This window comes from Camelus ferus, chromosome 3, assembly GCF_009834535.1.
Source record: "Camelus ferus isolate YT-003-E chromosome 3, BCGSAC_Cfer_1.0, whole genome shotgun sequence".
NCBI classification, from domain to species: domain Eukaryota; kingdom Metazoa; phylum Chordata; class Mammalia; order Artiodactyla; family Camelidae; genus Camelus; species Camelus ferus.
In genome coordinates this window covers 5,483,615-5,508,066 of record NC_045698.1, presented here as the reverse complement: position 1 = coordinate 5,508,066, position 24,452 = coordinate 5,483,615, and the positions used below count along the sequence as shown (strand labels likewise).

Here is a 24,452-nt window from a genome sequence, read left to right as displayed (position 1 = left end):
ACAGCGCAGGGAGGCGAGCACAAGCTGTACGGTGTGTCCTCCGTCAGCTGTCAGTACGGAGTATTGTTCTTTGTCCCTTTCGATGTTTCCACCTTAAGTCTATTTCAGCTGACACATATATAACATGCGTATAACTTTGCTTGATGTGTTTTCTTATGCCTTTTGTTTTTTCAGAAATATTTCTGCTATGAAATATATGAAATATATGAGATTAGAGAATGTAATAAACATTCATGAAGGCTTAACACATCTTAATACAGTATTTCCTTCAGATCTTTATTTTTCAAAATGACCAGAAGACTTTCACAGGTAGAGATTTGTTTTTCAAATGCCAATCTCTTTAATATAAAAAAACAATATATGCTGGAGACTTGGAGAAACGTTTTCACATCTGTTTTACATTTTGTTTTCAGCTTTGACACATTTTATGAGAGAATGTGTCACTGGGAAACGTCTTAGTCCAAGTGGGCTGCTGTAACAGAATACCACTGAGGGGCTTTAAACAACAGAAACGGCTCAGAGTTCCGGCCCTGGAGTTCAAGGCCAGGTGCCCGTATTTGTCAGGTTTTGGTGAAGGCCTCCCCCGGGATGCAGGCTGCCGACTCCTCACTGTCCCCGCCAGCAGGAGAAGCTGGAGCTTCTTAACAAGGGCGCTGATCCCCATCCCGAGGGCTCCACCTTCACGACCTGATCACCCCCAAGACCCCAGCTCCTACCATCATCACAGTGGAGGGTAGGATTTGAACATGAGTTTTGGGGGATGTAAATATTCAGACCATAGTAGGAATTTAAAAAATATAAGGATATTAAGTAGGTATATTAAGCCTAAGCTAAAGCTTGCATGAGATAATGGAAGTAAAACAAATCATGTGGAAAAACTAAACAATACGCCAAAGGGAGCCAAAATAAAAAGGTAGGGAGTGAGGAGGGCTGAATGGAGAAGAAAGAGACTGTAGCTTTACTAAAAAAATGTACTTGTTCACATCCGTAAATTGAATGCAAATTTCCCTGAATTCTGGAACTGTGATACTAAAAAGAAGTAACTTTGGTAAATAAATCATATGCCAGAGTGGAATTTCAAAACGTTTCATATTTCTAGCATCATTAAAAAACTAAATCTCTGTCAGTATTACCTTAAAATATTTTTTATCAGAAATATAGTTTTGTTAATAAATCACTTAATAAAATTATATAAACATAATCTGATATGCCATACGTATGTAATCTTAACACAGTAATATGAATACTCTTTATGGTATATTTTATATAGGAATATAAATTATTTTTAGATTATTTTAAAAAGTGGTAACAAATTCACAGGATTTAACTATCTACCCAGTTAACTCTAGTGCCCACAACCCATATTGCACAGATACAGATTCCTTGTGAGCTGGTCAGGGTCCCTGCAAAGTCCTCCAGGACGTAGAGGTGGCCCCGGGAGGTGCTGGTGGAGTGAGAGCTGCCTTCCAGCTCAGGGAGGTTTGGGGAGGGGTGGGGACGGGGGCAGATATGGAAAACTGAATCGAAAGTTTCCTATATTGTTAAATGGTCCACCATCCTCCCTTCCTCCAAGAAATGTTAAAACTTTTTTAATTGAAAGTCTCAATCTTCAGTAAAGTTGTCTTTTAGTACATTCAGTCAAGAAAACTTAATTCTCTTCCTCTATTTTCCAACTTTATCACCAAATATCCTGAAGATACCGTTTTTCTTCTTTTAAAGTAGCCAGTGTTCTCATTGCTTCTAGTTTCTCAACTCCAACCTCTTTGCTTATTACTTCCACAAGGGCATCATTCACATCCTTAGCCATATTCTTAGCGTCTCTACAAAAAAAGAACAACAGCATTGATGCTCAAGAAACGGGAATTTTTACCAAATCCTCCTGAATTCACAATCTCATTGCTGGTGGCTCCACTATCACGACACCTCAGTCCTCCCTCCGTGCATCTAGAAAGTGTTCCACAGGCCTCCCAGCCTCAGTCACCTATCACCCCCGCAACGCCAGGCCTTCACGGGGACCACACTGCTCATGGCTCAACATCCTTCAAAGGCGTCCCTGCTCCGGGAGCAGCCGAAATCTGTGTTTGAGGACCTCACAACCCACCCCTTCACACCTGTCTTCCCTCTATTCTCAAGGCACACAGAGTGACTTGCACTCCTGAGAACAAGCTGCCTTTACACCACTAGGCCTGCACATGCACGCTCACACGTGCACACGCAGTTACTCACGGACACATTTACTGAGCACCTGCTGAGGGCCTCGGCTCTCACTGAGAGCTCTTCCACGTCCCAGCTCCTTCACCCGCAGGACGGGCGAGGCGCCCCTCCCGATTGCGCACGCAGCCCCCAAGCAGCACCTGCCATCCCCGAGCATCTGCTGACCGGCCTTTCCCACGGAGGGGGTGGTTTGGGGTGCGGAGTCTACCTCCTTGATGTCCCGTTTCTCTGACATCCGTACAGTGCCAAAGCGCTCAGTACACACTCGTTTGTTTGTTGAATGAATAAAAGTGTCAGACAGCACTCTAGTGTCAGAACTTGAGCTTATCCTGTCACTTACAATAAAACTTCCTGAGAAAATCGTGCATAAAGAAAGGCTGTCTCAACTTCCTCATCACACTCTCTCAACGACTCCAAGAAAGCTTCTGTCCCCATGGCTCAGGGGCTGCCAGTCACTAAACCTACTGGTCCTTTCTCTGTCCCCTTTTTACTTGACTATCAGCAGCAAAGGCTCCCCCTTGAGACAGTGTCCCCAGGCTTAGGGACAAGTTCGCTCTTTTTGCGTGGCTGTTCCTTCTCAGTCTCCTTTGCTCGGTCCATGTTAAAGTGAGTGGGGTTTCCTTCTGAGCCCTCGCCTGACCAGCTGCGAACCCTATCGACTTCACTCCAGAGGGGTGAAAATGAAGCACCAGTTATGGTAAAGAGTTATTTCTGGGTTAATGTTTTAAGAGTTTGGATGTTTAAGAAATCCTCCAATTCTCAATTACCAGTTACTGATACATTTGTACGTATGTATTTGCACAATGGACTTCAGCTCTATTATTACAGGGGCATCTACGACGCCAGCCTCTGACACTGACAGCACTGTCCTTTACAAACAAAACGAAGACCAAATACTTCATTAAAAGTGAATGAAAACGTAAACCAACAATCTCTGCCCTTTAAGACCTAAAGCAGTGTTTTCTAGCTGAGTCACTAACGGGTCGTGAAATCAACTTACTACCCACAGTTAGTTTTTTTTTTTAATGAAACAAACAAAACAGAAGTTACCAGAATGTGTCCTAAAGAATAAGTCAGAAAAGTTAGCTCTTGTTTAATTATACTTATAGGTCATTATGCCAGTATTTCTTTTTCTGTATCACAGCTTAAAAATACCCCAAAACTTGACTTGGTGACTTAGTGAATGTTTCAAATGCCAGGGATCTATTAGAATTAAAAAGAGTAATTCTTTACTTCAAAACTCCTTTTTAAAAATCTAGCAAAAATTCCTTGAGTTCCATTAAAACAAGCAGCCAAGATCCTAACATTTTTACTCTCTTTGGTGATCTCAGGTTTCTGTAACAAATGCTTCCTCAAAAAATAAAATAAAACCTAAGAATGACTCCTGGCTATGCCCACTCTGACACTACAAATTACGCGGTGAAGAAAAAGAATCCCAGATCCACATTCTGAGTCAAAACCAAAGCTTTTCTCCTTAGCTAGGTCAACTGCACAAAGCACACACTCTGCGACATAACAGCATGAATCCTGAAACTCCAGGTTAAAGGGTCACCAGCTTAACACAGCATGACTTTTAGAGCCTAAAACATGTATTTAAAGCAGCACAAACCATTCCCCAGTGCATGACTTAATTTTCACCATTTTCCTGATAACAACAATTTCGTGACTATTAAACGTATGTTAAAATCATACCAGAATTTGTATTTCTATCCCTGTCCTTAAGAATCAAATCTCTCACCCGTACGTGTCTAGATTATTAACTGATCGGCCCTGTTTCTTTAGCAAGCATCACCGACCGCCCTCCCCTCAGCCACCTGAGCACGTGGCCACTTACCCACACACGTAAATGTAACCATTCTCGTGAAGAAGGACCCTCGCCACCTGCTTGCTGTGACGCTGGATGTGGTCTTGCACATACTTCACTGGGGCTTCCTCCTCCCCCACACAAGCATCTCTTGAGAAGGAAACTTTCAAGTGAGTTAGAATTCCACACTTAAGGAAATGTCTGAGCTCTTCTCTGAAATACAAAATACACAGGTCGCTGGAAGGTTTGTAACTTAAAGTTGAAAAGGTCTGAAATGAGAACCGTCCACCAGCAGTGAAAGTACCTGAATAAATAGTCCCTGTCCTTATGTCTGCAGCCAAAGAACAACCACATCGCTCCGAACCGCCCGCCCGGGCGCTGCTCTTGGAGTTTCTCTCTAAGTGAAAAAGAAGGTTGAGATGCTTGATATAAAGAACAGGTAAAAACAACCTCTGTTTGGTCAGGAAGCATCACCAACAATCCCAGATGGGCCTGTAGAACCCACCTCTGCGGTCACGGAAAGTCCACTGATTGAATTCACCTCTTACCGCCCGCGGGGAGCCTGAGCCACTGCAGCAGACGCTAAAACGAGCTGGCTGGCGAGCTAGCATCACCTACGCACTTTCTACGTTATCTCTATCATGGGCTCATTCAAAATACCAGTGTGAAGCCTAACTTCTACATTAAATATTAATTATAATTTTATGAATAAAATTAACTCAATTAATAAAATGGAAAAGTGGCTGAAAAGGTAGGATGACTTGCTGTGAAAAGTTTCAGAAATAATGGCCCCTCCAAGGATCACACTGAGTGTATCTGCCATTACCTTTTTGCTTTAAGGAAAGAAATAAAACAAAAGAAAATAAAACAGCAAGAAAGACTCTGTCCAAAGGATATTGCTACACTGTCCAGGGAACATTACATAAGAATTGTTATTTCACAAACAGGAAGAGAAGCACAATTTCATCTACTTATTTTATATCAAATAGTTGTGTTCTGATACAAAGATACATGTATTAATATCATTCTGTTGAAAATTACTGGTGTCGGGGGTTTAACTTTGAAACCTGTGGTATAACTGGATCTCTGTTGCTGCTGACTTCATCCAGTTAAGGAGTGGCTGACATCCGAGCAGCATCAAGGTGTGCCTGAGATCTGTCCCCAGCTACATGCACTATAAACCACAGTGCAGTGGGAGGGGGGGCGCTGGGGGGACAAGACGGGACACAGCACCGCAGCGGAAAGGGACGTTCCAGCACAGAGCAGCATCCCCAGAAGATACATTTACTTCTCCCACGGGGACAAATTATGCTATCACACACTTGATAATAATTTTTTAAAATAAAAATTTTACAACCAAAGTCCAATGTTCTAAAAACTACCAAAGAAACAGAAAAGTCCTCTATTATATTCCCACCCAGGATCTCAAGGGGTACATTTCTCACCAGCCAAAGAAAGCACACACCTGTGCTGCAGGAAACCAATGAAGGGCGCCACGCCCGCTCCTGGTCCCACCATTATGACAGGGGCGGAGGGGTCATTCGGTAAGTGGAAAAAATTTGTCGTTCGAGGAGAGATGGTTATCTGAAATATTAAGCCAATGGTCGTTAAGTTCAAAAAATACCTAGACAAAAACATGTAACCAAGGTGATCTCTGCTGAAGAAACCAGAAAGTACGACTTCCCTCAAAGAAGCATCATAAAACTAAACTGCAGCATTAAATCTCACTGAAACCACAAACACACCTGTCAATGCAGAGAAATGAGTCTGTCTCACAAATTTTTCTTTTCTATCCAAGTCAAAGGTGTTTTAAGAATGATAGGCATGATATTTCTGAGGAAGAACACTGAATAAATAATAATCAGACTCTTTCTCCAGGCCCAAGAAAAGGACCTGCTTCCTAGTAGGCAACCGATTCTATGCAGCATGAAGAAATGCACAAAAAACAGACACATGACCCTTCATGTTAGGACATGAAGGACAATGAAGACTGCCCTCAAGATGGGGAGACAGCTTTAGGCCCAATCTGGCAACCAGAAGGGGAATTAAGGGGCTACTCTGAAGGTATAGAGAACTGGGCTGTATTTGTTACTCTAGGTCCAATGTTATTTGTGTTTTGTTGCAAAACTAGAAGAATAAGTGATAGACAGATAAGCAAAATCTCTTGGTTACAATTTCGAAAGGTTTTCCTTCTAAATCATGTGCCAAGGATGCCCACCAGTTATCAATTTGTAAACACGTGTATCTTCCAGTTGCAGTGAGTGGCACTAACAGTCAAGACAGACAGGAATCTTTCCCACATTCCTCGCCTGTGTAACTAAGTATTTTAACCTCTAATTAGAGAAAAATCGTATGAAGTTCATCAACAGGATGAACACAGTACTTTTTAAATGAAGAACTGGCAGAGCTGTGTCAAATGGCTATGGTTTCATTCTCGTTTTGGAATGAAACTGTGATTAACATCACATTAGCCTGATTCACTTGATTCCTTCCCTTGATTTTATAGAAGGTACTCAACATGACAAGCAGTACAACTGAGAAATGAACAAAACCACCTCCGTCTTTGTGAGACTTACACTACATGGGTGGAAAAGACAGTAAACACACATATATCTATGGACTGACAGGTAGTGGTAAGTCCCAGGAAGCAAAAGAAAACAGGATGTGAAGGGTGCGGCAGGAAGCGTTAACGAGAGCTCACTGCCGTCTTCCAGGCACGGGCGGCAAGGAGACCAGACGCTCACCGCCGGCTCTCCCCAAAGGCTGCAGCTCTGCACCACGATCTCCTCCACCTGGATCCAAACCCGAGGAGCACCCCTGACCTGGATCACCCCACCTGACGTCAGAGAGAAAGGGCAAGGGAGGCGAGCCACATGCCACGCCACCTGCTCAGAGCTCCTGCTCAAAGGTGACATAATCCTGCCTGCTCACCCCTCACTGCTAGGGCTGGTCCACTGGCCAGGCTAAGCATCGGCGAGAAAGGAAGCCTACCCCCTCCACAGCAGGGACACCTGTGAACAACTGTACTGTCTACCAGCTGGGGGAGGGTGTGTGGCGGACGGATCATGTGAACGTTAACGTGGTCTCCACTTCCTAATGAAATACAGTACTATCAGCATGTTGAAATTTAAGTAATTTTAAATTATATCCTTTATATAAATGGGAAAGGAAGAAGGGAGGATGGGGGGGAGAATGCGTGAAAGAGAATGCTTACTGTTTGTAAGACGTTATCAACATGCTTTTTTGTAACATTCTGGAGAGCATCTGCTGTGATCATGAAGTGACGTAATACTTTATGTCAGTACTATAGTGTTTCTTTTCAAAAAAGAAATTTCCCAGGTTCTCAGTATTTTACTAGTGCATAATAATCTAAGAGTCCGAGGGCCACACACAGCAAAGCACCTCTGTTCCAGGCAGCACACTGGGAAAATACCAAGTTAAAAGGCAATTTCAAGCACTAATCTTCCCTTAAGCCTCAACTACATACCAGAAATCTTAATCCCCACTAAGTGCTTTCAACTTCAGTAACTTACAGCAACCAAACCAGTAATAAGATAACACTACAAATGATGTGTTCATTTTTCAATACCATGGAGACTTCATGATAAAGACTGATTTTTTTTTTTTTTTTTTAATTTCAACCATCCTCACCAGCGAGGAGGGACAACAGTAACTGGTCCCCAATATGTGGTCTCTAATGAGATTCTACCAAGTGTGGATCAAAATACAAAATAATACCACGGCCCTGACAAAAGGGGAAGGAACAAGGGCAGGGGAAAATCCTACTATTAATAGTTGAAGGACATAAAATTAATCTTCAGTTGTCAACTGACTGCCATTTTAAAGTGACTTATTCGGAACACAGGATACAGACTGAATGTAAGATGAGCTGTTCCGCGTCACCCGACTCTTCCTGAGCCAATCTGCCAAGAACATTAACAGAAAAGGTCTCCTCCTCCATGACTGTGACAAGCCAGCAGGAAAGACTGTATTATCTGAAATCCACACGTTACACATTTAGAAAATACAGACTATTTAACAGTGAGTGAAAGTAATGTTTCCTGACTTTCCAAAAGAGATTTTAAAATTCAAGTGTGGCATAAATTTCCTCTGAAACACTGACAGCAACGGACAAAGCAGGAGACACTCCACTGCTGTTTCTAACCAGGCAAACGGCATAGTTTCAGTGATCCCGAAACCGCACACTCGTGGTACCTGGGGAGCCAGGGCCTCTTCGCCGTCTGCAGGGGGCGCACGCGTGTTTGGCTGAAGTATTGATTCAACCAGCGTGGCCAGCCAGCCTGTGCACACGCCCCTGCGCGGGACCCCCGCTGTGGAGTCAGAGGGAAACTCCACAACGTTAAAAATGAAATGAAGCTTCCCTGGGTGAAACAGACTGGAGCTGCAAAGACAAAGACGGGGTTTTAAACGCCGCATTAGGATGAGCACACACAGGCCAAACTAGGCCTTCTCACTGCACTGAGGGGTGCTTCCTAATAGGCTCTGACCCACCTTCTGACTCTTCCGAGAGCAGCTCTGTTCCCTACTGCAAAGCCACCCTGGCCTCCAGCTTTACATCATTTAGGAAAGCTTCCAGTTACCTGCCTGCCTCCAAGATTAGACAGGATTCACACAAACTTCCCTGTCTCCTCCCTACCCCAGGGACGGCGCCGGGCACACCAATCAAGGCAGCAGATGGAGGATTTGGACGCTCGCTAAGAGGGGAACCATGGGAGCCACTGAAGATTCCACACCCTACGAACTCCTAGAGGACAGGAGTCGAAGCCCAGTCTTCATCCTCATCCCTATCACGCCTGCCGCTGTCTTCCACAAACCTGAGCAGCTTTCAGTAAATGAACTTGCAGCTACTAAAGATTTAGAAGTCAAGAGTTTCATCACGTCTTAGGAGAAAGACGCCGTGTATCGTGCTAATGAACATCAGTACCTTGCACAGGAGTATGGTCTGGGTTGCAGCTTAGGAAGATGCTCTAGAAGAAAATAATAAGCAGTTATTAATTCATTTTTACTGAAAACAAATTATATGCGAAGGGTAAAAATTCAAGGTCTGAATTTGATTCGTTTTCTCTTATTTGGAATATTCAAAACAGCATGTTTTAGTTTTAAATCGTATTTTACAGCATACATTTACTTATTTTAGAGTAAATTCACTGTGTCTAAGTAAAATATTACTAAATATTTTTTCCAATTCTTAAAGACCAGACATATCGCATTTCCTCAATCTGAACTCAGTATGTCTACCTAAAGGCTGGGCTGTTTTTTTTTTTCACACTGAGGGATGAGAAGAACAGGATCCACGAATGTGCTTCATAATCAGGGAAAAGTACACCCTGTGTGTGCACCTGTGTGTGTACACACACATTTCTGGGGCACAATGTCCAGAGTTTTCAAATTATTAAGATAATGACCCAAAAAAGATAAAAGACCACTATTTTAAGGGCTGTGGAAAATGCTCAGGCTTGAAATATTTTTCTTTTTTATATTAATATGGCAGTGACAAAAAATAGGAGTGTAACGGTGAAATATAATCAAATGATCCAGAAACCAAGTGGTTTCCAGACACATAGGTACACTTTTAAAAGAAGATTAAGAAGTGTCAATATTTGAATACCTAACTGTCCACTAACAGACTGGACATTGTGTTCAGTACGTTATAGACAGTTATTTCTCCAAAATTCGGAAAGACTTTTCTAAGATATCTTACAGTCGTAATATCAGAATAAGGTTTAATAGAGGGCTTGACTTAGTACTAACCTTTAAATATATTAAGTTTTCTGACAAAGTTAGAAAATAACTAAAATTTTTATAAGTCTCTTTTTTTACATATCTATGTAATAAGCGATACATGTAAGTTTAAAAAAGTAACAGAAAATTTGTAAAAAGGACTGAAACACGTTCTCGGTGATGAACAGCTTTACGAGACCTCCTAGAACTGCCCTACACGCATTCTGACGGGTCACCAACCCCTCATTAGCTCAAGACTGGACCGATGAGGGTGAGAACGTTCATTTGAAAGGGAAATAGGAAGAGCAGCCTCACCATCCTGAGGAGGAGGAAGGAAAATACTAATAAATAAAAACGAAAAGCAAGCAGGGCCCGACTTGTAAAGGAGAGGCCCCCCTCCTGTCCTGGGCATCAAAAGGGACCTTGCTGGCCAGCGTCCATGTTCTCCTGTCACCCAAGACTGATGCAAGTCCCAAACATTTCACTGCTTATCACCATAGGAAAACAGATGAGATGATGAAACTACAAGCATAGGAAATAATAAAGGTTTTAAAATCCTATAAAATTCTTACAGGCACTGTCCCTGGTAAACGTCTCCAGTTCCTGCCACTCCTCTGCGGGAGTACGAGGCCCGGGAGAAACAATCTGGACAAAAACCAGGGCGGTCTTACATTCGGATGTTTTGTGAAGGGTCCCTCACAAGCCTAACCCCCAGAGGCATCGTGAGTAAGGCCACGTGTCTGTACTGGTCCGACATGAGGAGCCCCCTTTGGCTCTTCAAAAACCCTAAATCTCAGTTTGCCAGGACGGGGCATTTCTATTTCTGTCTCTGCACACAGAGCGTGTGCTTTATCAAACTCCATCAATTATCATTATCTTTAAAAACGAGTCTCTCTTGGGAAGCTCGTTTTTAGATAAAATTTGGCCAAATGCTTTCTGAAAAACAGAATGAAAACTGGCTATATTAAGAGAGCAAGTGACAGTGACAATAGTAGGAAAGAGAAATTTTTTAAATGTAAATGCTTGGAAGAGAGATTCTTTAACTTCAAGGCAGTTCAGATGTCCAGGCGCCCTGGGACAAATGGGAAGACCACTTACAGACCAGTCACTGAGATGTGCTCCCAGGCGCCTGCAGGGAACTCAAAGGCGCTCTTCCCCGGAGAGGCCGCCCCCGCACCACTCACCGAGCAGGAGGCCGAGCGGGGGCCGGCAAGACGGGAAGGCCCGCAGGAGGCCCAGCACGCAGGCGCGGGCGTCCCTGACGAGCCGGTTGTAGTCGGGCGCCCCCTGCCGGCTGCACAGCTCCTGCAGCCGCCGCCTTTCCGCGCCGTCGCTGGTGTGGTCCACAAGCGCTCGCAGAAACGCCTGTGGCAGGGGCAAAGGAAGGCCTGTAACTACGCATCGTTACCCCAGGCCACGATGCCTGTCCTCGTCTTAGCTGACCACTGACACCTACAGTTACTGGACAACTGCTGAGTGCCGCTCCTCTGACAGGCACTGGGCACAAGATGAGGCCCAACCTGCCCTTCGGGGTTCGAGGGTGGCGAGAGCAACGAAGGCACGAAGTCATTAGCGGGGACTGGCCAGCGACCCAACAGGGGCCCACGGATGTCAGGGGCTTCTGAGGCCAGGGGCTTCCGGAACGAAGGCTGAGCGGAAGGCCGGCCACGGGGAAGGCGGAGTGAAGCACAGCCAGGCGGATGACGGGGCTACCCCAGGGCCGGGAGGCAGGCGAGGCCCGGCTCGCGGGAGCAGGCGCAGGTCGGCACAGACGGGACGTGTGGCCGCGGAGCAGAGGCCGCAGAACAAAACGGCGGGGGCCAGGACAGCGAGAAGCCCTGCACGCGGCTCTGTCTCCTCGGATCCGCAGCGGGAAAAGGAGAGCACGAACAGTAAAGTAAAGCCCCGAATCCCAGTCTCAAGGACCCAAGCGAATCCACACTTGCTCGTCACATTTGTTTCAACGTGCTTCCAAGTGTGCCCATCACGCGGCACACGCGGCTCTCGTTGCTCCAAGGAAGCGAGGCATCTGGGCATGTCACCTGCATCAGTGCTGCTGAAACGTCAGAGGGCACCCCTACTTTCACTCCGTGGCCCCCACGGACCCCGGGGCCTGGGCGCCCTAAGCAGGGACGACTAGGTCCAGCGCCTGCAGGTCACGGATGTCCACTGGCCTCGCCCAGAACCCCTACCTGAACTCTCCAGGGACAAACAACTACATGGCTTCTTCAAAGCCCCGGACACAGAGCCACCCCTGGGAAACACTGCGGAAGGAAGCCCCGGTCCCTGCAAGAGTCTCTGGTAGAACGGGACTTTACCAAGAATGCTTCGCACCACAATTTCTCCAGTCGATAAAATTTCCTAAGTTACAGGCTGAAATAATAGCAACTGTAAATCCCTTAAAATATTTTCCACTTTACAGTTACAGAAAACTTTCTGGTACTAAAACAGGAAATACTGCACTGTGCAGAGAACAAGCTAACAAACATAACTAAAATTTAATCTAGAAATATTTTTAACCTATAGTAATTCTACTCCGAGGAATTTTAAAAAAGGCTTCAAACAAGTGTGCAAAGATGAATACAGTACTAGAATGTTCACCTAGTTTTGTTTTTAACAGTGGAAAACTGCAAACAACCAACTGTTCACAATCAAATCAATTATGTTGCACCAACAGCGTATTTTAAAAGTATCTCCAGCACCTTTCCATGCTGGGATATCCAAACTCATGATTTCTTTTTAAGTGAAAAAGGCGTGTCACAGAACAGCACATAGACTGCATGACCTCGCTTTTCCTCAGCAAAACAAAACTCAAGTGAGGGTTTGACTATAGAGGACTTTCGTTTCCTAAGTTACTTACTTCTGTGTGGAAATTTTATAAGCAGATTGCTTATGTAGTAAAGAAAAATGTATTTTTAAATACATACTTTATGAAATGTTCAGAAATTGTAAAGCTGAACTAAAACTGAGTTATTTAATCAAGAAGTTCACATGACAGTGAACTGTAAATTTACTCAAATTACATCTGGGGCTAAACTTCTCTCTAAAGTAGTTTACTTCCCAAAGACCACAAATGCAGTAAACACATTAATAAATTAACAAACGCATTAATAAAACAGAGACTACACACTGCACTGCGGACAGGGCAGCCTAATAATAGCACTATTTATGTTTATTGGCAACACAAGCTCCATTTAATACGTCAGTCGTGCCTGGCACAATACTGACATCTAGTGGCTCTTTCTGTCTCCAAATTCATTTAAATTACCAACACAACCTACCAAACCCCTTCAATTTTCCCTGAATTCTGACACAGTAATACAGATTTCTACACAAAAAGGGTCTTCACAACATTAAGCAGGTGGCAGGTAGCGGAAAGCATACCCTCCCACGTGCTTCCTGTCATCAACCAGAGAAGGTGTCCGTGCGCAGCTGGAGAGCACGAGTCACTAGGGCCACTCTCCCCTTCCAGTGAATGTCTAGTAAATAAAACAGGACTAAGAAACAGCCCTACTTTAACAACCTCATTTCAGTAGAAAACAAAATTTCAAAATAAGCACAACAAAAAACATATTTATCCTTGACAATTACAAAGATACCACACACCCGGGGAACTGTTTTGAACACATGCTGTGAGGACCATATTTTCTAAGCCTTCAAAATCTGCAAATACCAGATTTAATAAACCGTACACAGAGGCAAGCACAGTCAGCCAAACACAAATAATTAAAATATATATATATACCTTTTTAGGAACTGCTCGTATTTCAAGGCACCAGGTGAAAAGGAAGCGGAGAGAACAGCCCTCGGGTACATGCTGGGGCAAGGCTGCTCCTTTTCAGGAAGACGGGAGAGAGTTCGTGACACAAAGTAAAGTTCAATCCCTAAAAACACAAATAGCTAATATTTCACATTATTGTGCTGTCAAAGTATAGTATGACTTGTGACAAAGTTTAGTCAGTTAAAAACATCTCCCCAAGAGGAAGACAGCAGAAAAACACACTTTACCAAAAAAATTACTATGAATTCAACAGAATGACTGTATTAGCTACATCCACCAAGTCTAGGTATAACAAACAAGAGGGAAATCACCCACAACCGGGGAACAAAACGCCCATCACCACTGCCCATTATCCTCAAAAAGAATTTCAGACTGACTCAACTCCAGTTCAAAGGATTCTAAGCAGATAACTAAAAAATGACTTCCTTTAACTGTGGAAAAAATTATAATATGCTAACTTAGAAATAAAATAATACTAACTGCAAAAAACAAACAAATCGGCCCAACTAACCCAACCTGCTTCTCCAAAACTAGTTACATTCATGTTTTCAAGTTTTCCCCAGTCTGCCACAAGCCTGTTAATTTCCAGAGCTTTGAAAAAGTTGATTCCTCAACTTCATTTTCAATGTTCATAAGTGTCCAATAAGCATAACCTCTATTACCATCTCATTCAGCGTAACGGACCCAGTCAGGGTATCTGACGTGAAAGTTAAGAAACCACCAAGACCAGCGAGAGGTCTATTCCACCGCTGATCGTGGCCGACCCTTGGGTATCTGTGCATACTTGTCCTCGTCACCTCCAACCCCTTAGCCCGATGACACCCTGAGAAGTAAGAGCAGGGCTGCACCTTTCTTCTTTGTGTCTGCCTTAATTTTCAAGAAGACACGGTGTTCTAGCCTGTCTGCGAGCTGCAGTCTTTGGACTAGGTCCTGTACCTCGGAGTCACTGTTGGGACAGATCACGTTGAAGGCATCTCCAGGCTGATAGGAAAAATTTGTTTTCTAGAGAAGAACCAACATGAAAGAAAAAAATTCCATATAAGTGAGTTTTAGTTCCAGGGCAACAAAACCAGAGTTTTTATTTTATGACCCTTTGAGTACATGAATTAGAAACAAAATAATTCTAATTGCAAAAAACAAGCCCAACTAACTGAATAAATATATTTTTAGTAGAAGTTACTTTTAACAAGAAATTCTGTAGTTATCCAATGTTTTGCTTTATATCACTGAGTATTCAGACTGGAAATAAAAGACTTTCTGCGTCTTCTAGAGAGTAAGTTGCTCCAATAAACAGTGTTTCAATGATCCATGTAAAAATTCCTCTGATGAAAACACACACACAGAAACACACACGTTACGCGCTAAAGCTACTACCTTTAGGGCCACCTGCGTTGGCTTCCAATCTCCTCTCTTTACTCCTTTCCTTTGGGGAGGAACTGGGGTGGGAGAGAACACTTTTTTCCCCTTAGTGACACACATTAAACCATCTGGCATGGTACTGGCGGGGAACACACTCGGGCTCCAGAAGGACCCCCTCCCCACAGCACGTCTACTCAGAGGGTGAGGAATGCTCCGAGAGGGCCTCTGACCACGTGTGCCCACAGCCCTAGCTTGTGAAGGACACACACTGGCCCCGCCCATTGGCCAACCCTTGCCTCCTCATGACAGAAAGTGTAAAACAAAAATAAAATGTTTTGAGGTACATAGGATATTTAATACTACAGGTTATTAAAATGTTCAAAAGAAACGTGGAACTACTCAACAGTATGTAAGCAAAACATCTAGCTCTGACACCTGTCATTTTTTTTCTATTAGAAATTCAACTAACTCTACAGAGACAGCCTCGACACGCCGTCTTCTGAAGGCCCAGCCCCCTTCGCAGGCCCCCGTGAAGGTAAAGGTGGAGCTACATGGCTCCGGGCAGGTCTGGAGGCACTGAAGGTTCCAGATCAGCAGCCACAGTTTCCTAACCTGCGGCCCCTGGACGTGGGCAGGGGCCGGGAAAGCACATGGATGGGTTCAGAGGCAGCACATAAACCCCCTGAAACTGTGCAACACGTTTACAGACAATCACTTTTCTGGAGAGGGCGTCCACAATTTCTTCCAGATTCTCAAAGGAACAAGGACCTCCACTCTGAGAAATGAATGTCACACTCCTGTCCAGCCTGGTCAACTGCCGCTGACCCCAGGTAACCAGGTGCCTCTCCCGGGGCTCTTTCACAGAAAATGCTGCTCTGATTCCTTTATTCTCAATAATTAAGGCAGCAACACTACTCTCTCCAGCTGAACCCCCTCCGGTCACTCCTTGCTTTAGCCCCTCCTTGAAGTGAAAAGAAAGCGGGTATGAGGTGGAGAGGAAAATGATGGGTGAAGAATAAAAAGGCCGATGTCCCACCAGAGACCTCACTCTTCCTGAGCGTGTGGACCAGAACACACCACGCAAGTCCCTGCCCTCCTTGACAGCACACCTGTGCTCAGGAATAAATTCTGTAACTTACTGAAATGTCCAGTTCTACCAGAAGTGTGGTTTTTATGGCATCATTCGTAGTCAGTTGAACTGCCTTTGAAATTGGAACGTGAAAAATTGGATCCACTGAAGTCACAGAAGCTTGGCTTTCCTCCTTGAGAAACAAATGTGATAAAATATTACTAAATGCAATTTTCAATTACACTTACCAGTGCTTCACTAAGCGATGAGGTAAGAGCTACCACATCTCTGGAAATGCCCTGGCTATTTAAGTGTTCTTTTCTAAGGTAAACGGCTACAGACACATTCTGCTCAGTCTTTCAGAAGAGAAGCTCATCCATTTCCCAGCCTCCTTGGTTATTACACTTTGCTTGGAATTTCTGAGATACATGGGAAACATCAGATACTAGTATTTTCACAAAAAGGTCCAATAGTCTTCCTAACAAACTTATGCAAAAAGAAACAGTACACTTGCACATTTCAGACGGAGATTCTAAAGGAAATGACAAGATGTTTATTAAGGTTGGCGGCTATCTATACAGATGGTCACAAGAACCCTCAGAGTGGTGGGCAGTGCTGTTCAACAGAGCTTCCTCGATGACCGGATGTTCCACGGCTTCACTGGCCCCATACAGGAGCCACAAGCCACGTGTGCCCACCGAGCACTGGAAATATGGCTAAGAAGTGTGACTCAGGAACTGAACTCTTAAATTTAAATTAATAAAAAATAAAATTCAGTAGCCACCTGTGGCTAAGTGTGAAAGCCAGAGGACACCCTCCGTAGCTACAAAGAAGCGCTCACCTCCTGCAGCCTGAGGGCAGAGAAAGGAATGATTCAGGAGAAAAAGATTTTCTGACTGGTAACTACTCAGTTCCCCCGCCGTAGTGCAGGAGCAGCCAGATGCCACGTGAATGGATGTGCATGGCTGTGTTCCAGTAAACTTCACTTACAAACGAGAGGCGGCAGACCACACTCGCCCAGCAGGCCACAGCTTGTTGGCCTCTGTGTAATGTAATTAAAAATCCACCAGCACTGCCACCCATGGTGCATAAAGTAAAACCGCTCACCTGGCCAAGCGGCTCCTGCAGACACGCCTGCAAATACTCTGGTGGCAAAGCGGGAATGTTCAGCGAGGCCTGTGAAAGTGGGGGGCCTGAACGGGTAAGTGAGGACTCAAAGTCTGCAGCCAAAGCGCTCGATTCTTTGTTCACTGCACTTTGTTCCAAAACTTCAGAATCTTTTTTTCTTGAATCATCTAATCTCAGAAGTTCAACTTGCGATTCAACGTGTAATAATTCCAGTGCCACAGGGTCTGTCCTCGGGGAGGCATCAGACGCCGCTGTGAGGGTTCCACTCATCTCTTTTCCTCCAACTGACGTGAAATGCTTGGTGAGGGCGGCCCAGAGTCCATCAATCCATGGCTCAACCACAAGTTCTAAACTGGATCATTGTAACAAAAATGGAAAAAAGAAATGCCTAAGTTCTCCATTTAAATATACAATGATGGGATAATGGCAGAATCTGTCCATCTGGCAGAACACTACCAAACTGTCAAAAACACTAAATATGAAGGCTACTCAAAATACAAAAAATACTTATGAAGGATTAAGCTAAGAAGCAGAATATTATTGCATTCATTAGCACTGAGCTGTAAAAAAATATGAGCATGTATAAAAGTCAGAGAACAAAAATGAAGATAATTCAGTAATAGGAAACAGGAGTGTGATTTCTCTTAATTTCCTAAAATAGAGGTGGTATTTTAAGTTGTTAGTTTTAGACAGGCATGCATAATTTTGATGAGGCTAGCAGAACTTACCCTAAATCCAAGACCACCCTAATATCACAAACAATAATTACATCAAATTACCATCTCTTTTTTTCTGGCCTAGCCAATTTACTGATCTTTGCTTTCTATAGGTTAAAATATCACCAAGAAATCACTCCAGATTAATGCTCTTTGAGTAAGTAAACAGTTTAAACCTTCTATCAGTTCTGAAGAATTTTTCTGGTAAAATTTCCAGCAGGGCTGACCACAGAGGGAAAAGCAATAATCCTTTAGGAGAGCTCAATTAATCATAAATACATTTTAAATATGGTGGTCTCACTACTAGCAAAGAACACTGACTGAACAACATTCCCCACACTGCCTGAACAGAGACGCTGAACATGGGGGAAGGGCCAAGGCAGGCTGCACCAGGACCTCGGGAATAACATCCTTGTTGTTTTCGATCACAATTCAAATGAGTTAACCATTAAATTCCAATTCGTAAAGCTAAATGACCATTAAGAGGAGACACATTTTAGACCTCCATCTTACTGTGACTTTGTCTGTAATTTCACTGTGTTAACTTGGTGATCACGCAGTATGCAGCTTAAAACTTGGTTATACAGACATCTGTCCCTCAGGAGCCTCTGGAAAAGTATGTACAATTAGCAGTTCAATAATGACAGCCTCCTTTAAAACACCTTTCTGAGAACTCAGAAATACTAAGATGATACCGGCCATAATCAGGAGGCTGGTGTTCGCCGAGTGCTCACTACACGGCAGGCGTTGTTCTAAAACGACAACTCGTATTATTTCCCATGATCCTCCAAAGAACCTCACACAATATATACTATCATTAACTACTTCACAAGGGAGAATCCAAGGCACAAAACGTAAGTAATCTGACCAAGGTGTCACAGTCAGCAGGTGGGGAAAATCAAGGATGTGAACCCAGGTATTTGGACTCCAGTCCATATTCTCAATCCCATCAACGTGGTGGCACAAAATGCCTCCCTGAAAATATTTTAATTTTAGAAAAGGGAGGTTAGGTTGAAAATTTAAGAGATGCAAGCTGCTGAAATGCACATTCAAGAATTTTAACATCCAATCCAGTAAATTTTTGGTTTCGGGAAACGAAAAGCCTTTGAAGTAAAATACAGACCGAGCAACAGGACTTATGGATTTTATAAGGTTTAGCAATTAAATAGCTCATACAGGACAATACACATTTAATGCCAATAAGGTGGGGGAGGGGGGCCCAATATAAAGGGACAAAGGTAAAAGATAACACGCCAGGAAATGTGGTAGAGCTCTGTCCGCGTGGAACGTGATCCCTGGGGACGTGGAGAAGCCCACAGCATCACAGCTGCAGAGGATGCTGGAAGCAGTGGACTCAAAGGGGAAACAGAAGGGTCTCCAGCACCCTTGGGCGAGGCGTTATACGCAGAAAAGCATGACACTTGCTGAAGCTATCATGATGTATAAACACAGATCTAGTAGGTAAGAATTTACTTAACATCTGCAACTGGTAGAAAAAAAAAATCAAGTGTGTGTGCACGTGTGTGCACACAGTTATCTGGCTAAAACAGTTCAAGGATAAATACCAGGATAAACTATAGGACAAGCTTTCTAAAGTCTCTGAATTAACACATAAGAGGACTTAAAAGGCGGCACATAGGGTGAAATACTGATTTGTAAAAAGAGTAAATTAATAAAAGAGAAATTATATTGCTGGTTGGAATGGCAGCAAATGACCTTTAAGATGGTGACGGAAAGAACCAAGGAACCGGTGTGCCCGGAAGGCTCCACCTGTAACGCGTGGCCTGTTGGGTAGGTGTCCTCCCACGAGGTCCCGAGTCCAGTCCTGTCACCCACTATCCGAGTTCCTGCAAATACCTACACAGCTGTAAGACAAAGTAACGGTACTGGGGCACCTTTCCTAATTTCCTCCACTAGCAGTACTGATGCGGATGAGGCACTTAATAAAAAAAAGTCAACAAAATAGATAGATCAAACTCTGGAGGATCTTTTTTGGTCCTGGAACTAAAAAAGGAAACAAAACCAAAACTTTCAAGACCAAAGTTTTACTGCGAAATCAGAAGTGAACCCCTTTCATAACCTCGCTGACTTTCATCACGTATTAGCCAGGCTGACCGGAAATGACAGAGAAGCGCGTTGCTCTTACCCTACACAGTCATCCGCGTGGCCAGTGTCATAGAAACGCTGGGCACCAAGCTCTTGAAGTCGTTTATCAATTATTTTCCCCCCATTACAGAAGTACGTGTATTCTGAGTCACCCAGACCTAAAGAGCCCAAATAGGTTATTGGTACACAGTAAGGTTTAAATGTAAATATATTCAGAAGACACAAAGCATTTAAAACAATACCATTCCCGGCCCTTGTTGATGGAACAAGAAATAATGTATAACTTCACATTTTCTTATTTTTCCCTTGAGAAATACTAAGTATGCAAATAGAAACAAAACACTTCGGACCACTGTTAACAGAAATGTGTTTCACATTTTTGCTTCCATGCATCTGTGCAAAAATATGGCAATCTGAAAACAAGGATTACACAGGATTAAAAACATTCAATATGTGTATCTGCAGACTTTTCCTAACTACTGTAGGGTCTGCAAACTAGAGCCCGTGGGCCAACGACCACCCACTGCCTTTAGAGTTTTGTTAGAACACAGCCAGGTCCATTTGTTTACATCTTGTTATGGCAGCTTTCAAGCTACATCGGCAGAGATGAGTGGCTGTTACAGAGACCACAAGGCCTGCAAAGCCCAACATATTGACTATCTGGTCCTTCACAGAGTTCGCTGACTCATAGTCTGGGACGTGGAGAGGTACATCTGAGACATGCTCACCTGCTCTGTTTCTATGCTGATACATTAGGAATTGCTTCTATGTTTCCTGGTAAGAAAATGGACTAACATTTTCATACTTAGTTGAAATTTTAAAATTAAAAGCTTTAATTCTTAGTTGTTTAATCATCTCCATATATTTTCCCTACAAGAAGGTGGGCCCATATTTGGGCCTAATATTGACTAAAAAAGCTAGACAGGTTCTGGTCTTTATAAATAATCTTTTGAGGAATGTTTGAAGCAATATGTACATGTTCACTCCTGAAAATAAAGACACTGGAAAAAATCGAATTAAAGAGATGTAAACACTCTAAAATGCTCTTTTGAATACACTGTATATGATAGATCTTGGCCAGGGTCACAGTCTCACATTTCTAGTCAGTTATTTATCATAGCACAATCCATCCCTGCTAGACACCCTACCAAAAATGGTTCTCAAAGGAGGATGCAGGTCACATGCCAGGCAAACGGAGCCTTAACTCCCCCTCCGGTTTCCTGTCTGGCCAAGCTGGTCCTCCTGATCCTGCAGTATTTTAGAGCTCTACTTCACAGAGCCCTCACAAGTGCTTCTTAAGCTGAGGTACATATCAGAATCACTGGGAGCTCTAAAAAATACCGATACCAGGATCCAACCTCAGGACAGTTAAGTCAGAATCACTGGAGGGGCTCAAAGTAATGGAACTGGAATGAAAACACCCCCAGCTGATCCCAGTGTGTGGCCAGAACTACCATCCTAGGGAATGAGAGCCACCTGGGAGCTTAAAAAAACCCGCAATAAAATAGCTTGCAGGGCTGCTCCTTCAGGGATTGCTCGGGGTTGGACACAGCCACCAATACTGGGGAAATATTTCAAGGTTGAATCTGAGGTGCGCCCATGGTTAAGAATGCCACTTAGAGGCTCTACGGAGGAGCTGCTGTGGGGTGAAGACTGGGGAAATAGTACATTTTTTACACTCAAATGTTATACATACATAAAATATTTATATAAAACCCCAAAATGACAAAACCCACAGTTATACACCATGATTTTGAAAGAGACATTTAGACCCTAGAGTTAAAGCCAGCAATAACAGTACAGTAAGTGCCCAAAATATGGCACACACCTAGGAGTCCATACCGCAGGTGAGCAAAGAAGTCGGCGGGCAGCGACCGGTCCTGTATGGCTTTAACAAACTTGCGGGCTGTGTCGGGTGGGTCTCCGTTGCCTGTGGTGGACACCACCACCACGAGAGGCGCTGTTTCAGTTTTCAGATCATACTAGGAAACAAGGGTGTCACGTCAGAGATCTACTGCCGTGTGTGTTTTTGACGTGTATCGGCTGGGCAGTCAGCTTAATTTACCATCTTTCAGTCTGCACTGCATCATGGTAGAGGTACAGAGAGCACTTTTAAACCTTAGCCACTCCTCGGACAGCAGGAAACCTGGCTATCAGGAAGGGCGCTGCTCCCTCAGAGTTCCAGGGAGCTGAGAATATCACCAGTGGTAATAAACTGAGATCATCAGTGTTTCCAAGTCTTACAAATCAAGTTTTTAATCTCTCATTCTCACCTAAATTTACACACTTCAGATGAAGCGCTTCACTGTCTCTATTTATAACGACTCCCCAAGCTCGGCTCCTCACGAGTATCATTTCACCTGCCTCCAAGGAATTCACTTTATTTTTCACACTGACATAACAGTTAAAGATTTGAGCTAACATTTTACCAGGCAATTCAACACTTTCAGGACACTACACAGTTTGTCACAGTGAGTTTACCTTGAAAAAACTGCCATGATCTAGAAGAGAGCTGTCTGCCACCAATGGCAAAGTCTTTATTTTGGGGACGTACAAGCGGGCACTGGGATTCCCAAGGTGGAAAGGAAACCCGCGTTCCTCTGAACACACTTACCTCATTTGTTCCCAGCCAGCTCATGAGATAAACAAGGCTAAACTAATACTTCCATGTATAGTCCAGAACAGTTACTTGTCTTAGTTTTTAGGACTGTAGTCTAATTCAAAAAAAAACTTACAGGTTTAAAAAAAAAAAAAGGTGTCAGGAATCTTACAATGCAGCTGATAGTGATGGTGGCACTTAGAATCCTACTCTGTGGTTTAACATTGGCTCCCAACCTAAATACTTCAAAGTACAAGACACAGGAGGAACCATGTGAGTAACAGCTCTTACCTTATCCGACTCACTAAAACAGTGGAGATCTGCAGAAAAGCCATGTGTAACTGCTTTTTCACATATTTCTTCCGCTATGGCCTTTGCCTGTCCTTGCTGTGTTGCATAGAGCAACAAAAACCTCCTCATCACCTCTAAAGCATATGCTACAGCTTAACGGTTACACTGAAAAACAGAAAAGGGAATTTCTTTCTCACAAAGTAGTAACAACCTGCAGGTACTAATTCTCTTAATTAAAAAATGACTGCAGCAACAGCCACACAATATGAGACTTCTCTAAATGTGCTTGTTGATGGAGATAATGACAATACACACCTGACAGAGACAGTGCTTGAGACTCAGTACATCGCAGACATCTTTTAAAAAACGTAAAACTAAAAATTCATTAAAATTGTAAAAAAAAATTGGTTCATCCTTGAACCCAAAGCTAAACAGACTAATAAGAGTAATCTAGTTAATCAATGCTCATACACTGCTTTCTTATTTAATTCAATATCCTCTACATGTGAGTGCATGTGTATATATATACATATGTAAATACAGAGAAAAAAATATTTCCAATTCACTCAAGCCTTCTCCCCATACTCATCCAGGGTCTAAACCTCAAAAGGCTGTCAGTTTGCAGGGAGAAACTTAAACTGAAACCCAAACCAAAATCTTGCCTCTTAGTGAATGAACCGCCAATATTTGTATGTGCCTCTAGCCAATTAGATCTAAACACAACTTAAACCGCGAAGAAATTAAAGGGTAATAGAATAGTGCTAAGTAACATGCTAAAAATCATGGACTATCCCAGGGAACAGAGCGACACCTGGCATACAGCGGGTGCTCAATGGGTTTACTGAACGAACAGATAAATAACAGCAAGACACTACACACCTGGAAAATGTGAAACCCTAGTGATGGAAACGGCATCGCTTAATTTTACAGCTGCGACCTGGGAGCCAAGCACAGCTCGAGGTGCTTCAGACCATGACCCCCTCGGTCCCACAACCATCTTATAAAGCAGGTACTTCACCCCACGTTTCCCAGAGGAGGTTCCGCGGCGCCCGCAGGACGCAGTCAGGCGGAGAAACGGCGGAGCAGGACGCGCGTCTGGCTTGGTCCGCGCTCCCAACGTTCCTGACTCTCCGGCACCCGCACCTGACCCCGCGCCCAGAGGTGCCCTTTCCCCCTGCCTAGAAAAGGGTTCGGAACCAGGAGGCCGACGGAGGAGGAGCCCACAGCGACCCGCGGGACCGGCTCCGCTCTAGCAAACGCCGCGGCGCAGGCGGGGACCCGCTCCGGGAGGCGGCGGGAAGGCCTCAGGGCCGAGTTCCCGCCAGGCCGCAGCACAGGGGGGCCAAGGTCCTGACCGACCCGCTCGCCCAGCCCGGCCGGGGGAAGGACGCGGGGACGCGAAGGCCAGTGCCCTCGCCGACCTTGAACCGCCTCCCCTCGGGCCCGGGGCGTGGGATACCCACCCGGAGAGCGGCGTTTACCGAGTACTCACCCGCGGGCTGCCCGGACGCTGGGGAAAAGCGAAGAAACTGCACTGCCTGCCCCCGCGCCTGCGCACGCAGAGCCTAGAGCTCGGCTCCCGAGACCAATAGGAAGCGCGGGAGAGGAGCTGGGCCAATCACAGCGCGCCGGACGCGGGGCAC

At 44.2% G+C, this 24,452-nt stretch overlaps 1 protein-coding gene across 3 annotated transcripts; it reads right to left on the bottom strand.

Annotated features, from left to right (window-relative positions):
• Positions 1-262: 262 nt before the first annotated feature.
• Positions 263-24,390, bottom strand: MTRR (5-methyltetrahydrofolate-homocysteine methyltransferase reductase). Of its 3 annotated transcripts, XM_032469873.1 has the most exons (15): positions 24,302-24,390; positions 22,810-22,974; positions 21,748-21,901; positions 19,960-20,077; positions 17,077-17,449; positions 16,040-16,162; positions 14,390-14,543; positions 13,506-13,594; positions 10,945-11,125; positions 8,964-9,006; positions 8,234-8,420; positions 5,484-5,602; positions 4,323-4,415; positions 4,049-4,231; positions 263-1,820 (listed from the first exon to the last, which is right to left on the bottom strand). In XM_032469873.1, exons 2-15 carry the CDS (start codon positions 22,936-22,938, stop codon positions 1,679-1,681), a joined length of 2,088 nt encoding a protein of 695 aa, XP_032325764.1. In that variant the 5' UTR covers positions 22,939-22,974; positions 24,302-24,390; the 3' UTR covers positions 263-1,678. The 3 variants fall into 3 exon arrangements, with proteins under 3 accessions (XP_032325764.1, XP_032325769.1, XP_032325772.1); XM_032469878.1 differs by lacking the exon at positions 19,960-20,077 and having other exon boundaries at positions 21,762-21,901; XM_032469881.1 differs by lacking the exons at positions 19,960-20,077; positions 21,748-21,901.
• Positions 24,391-24,452: the final 62 nt, after the last annotated feature.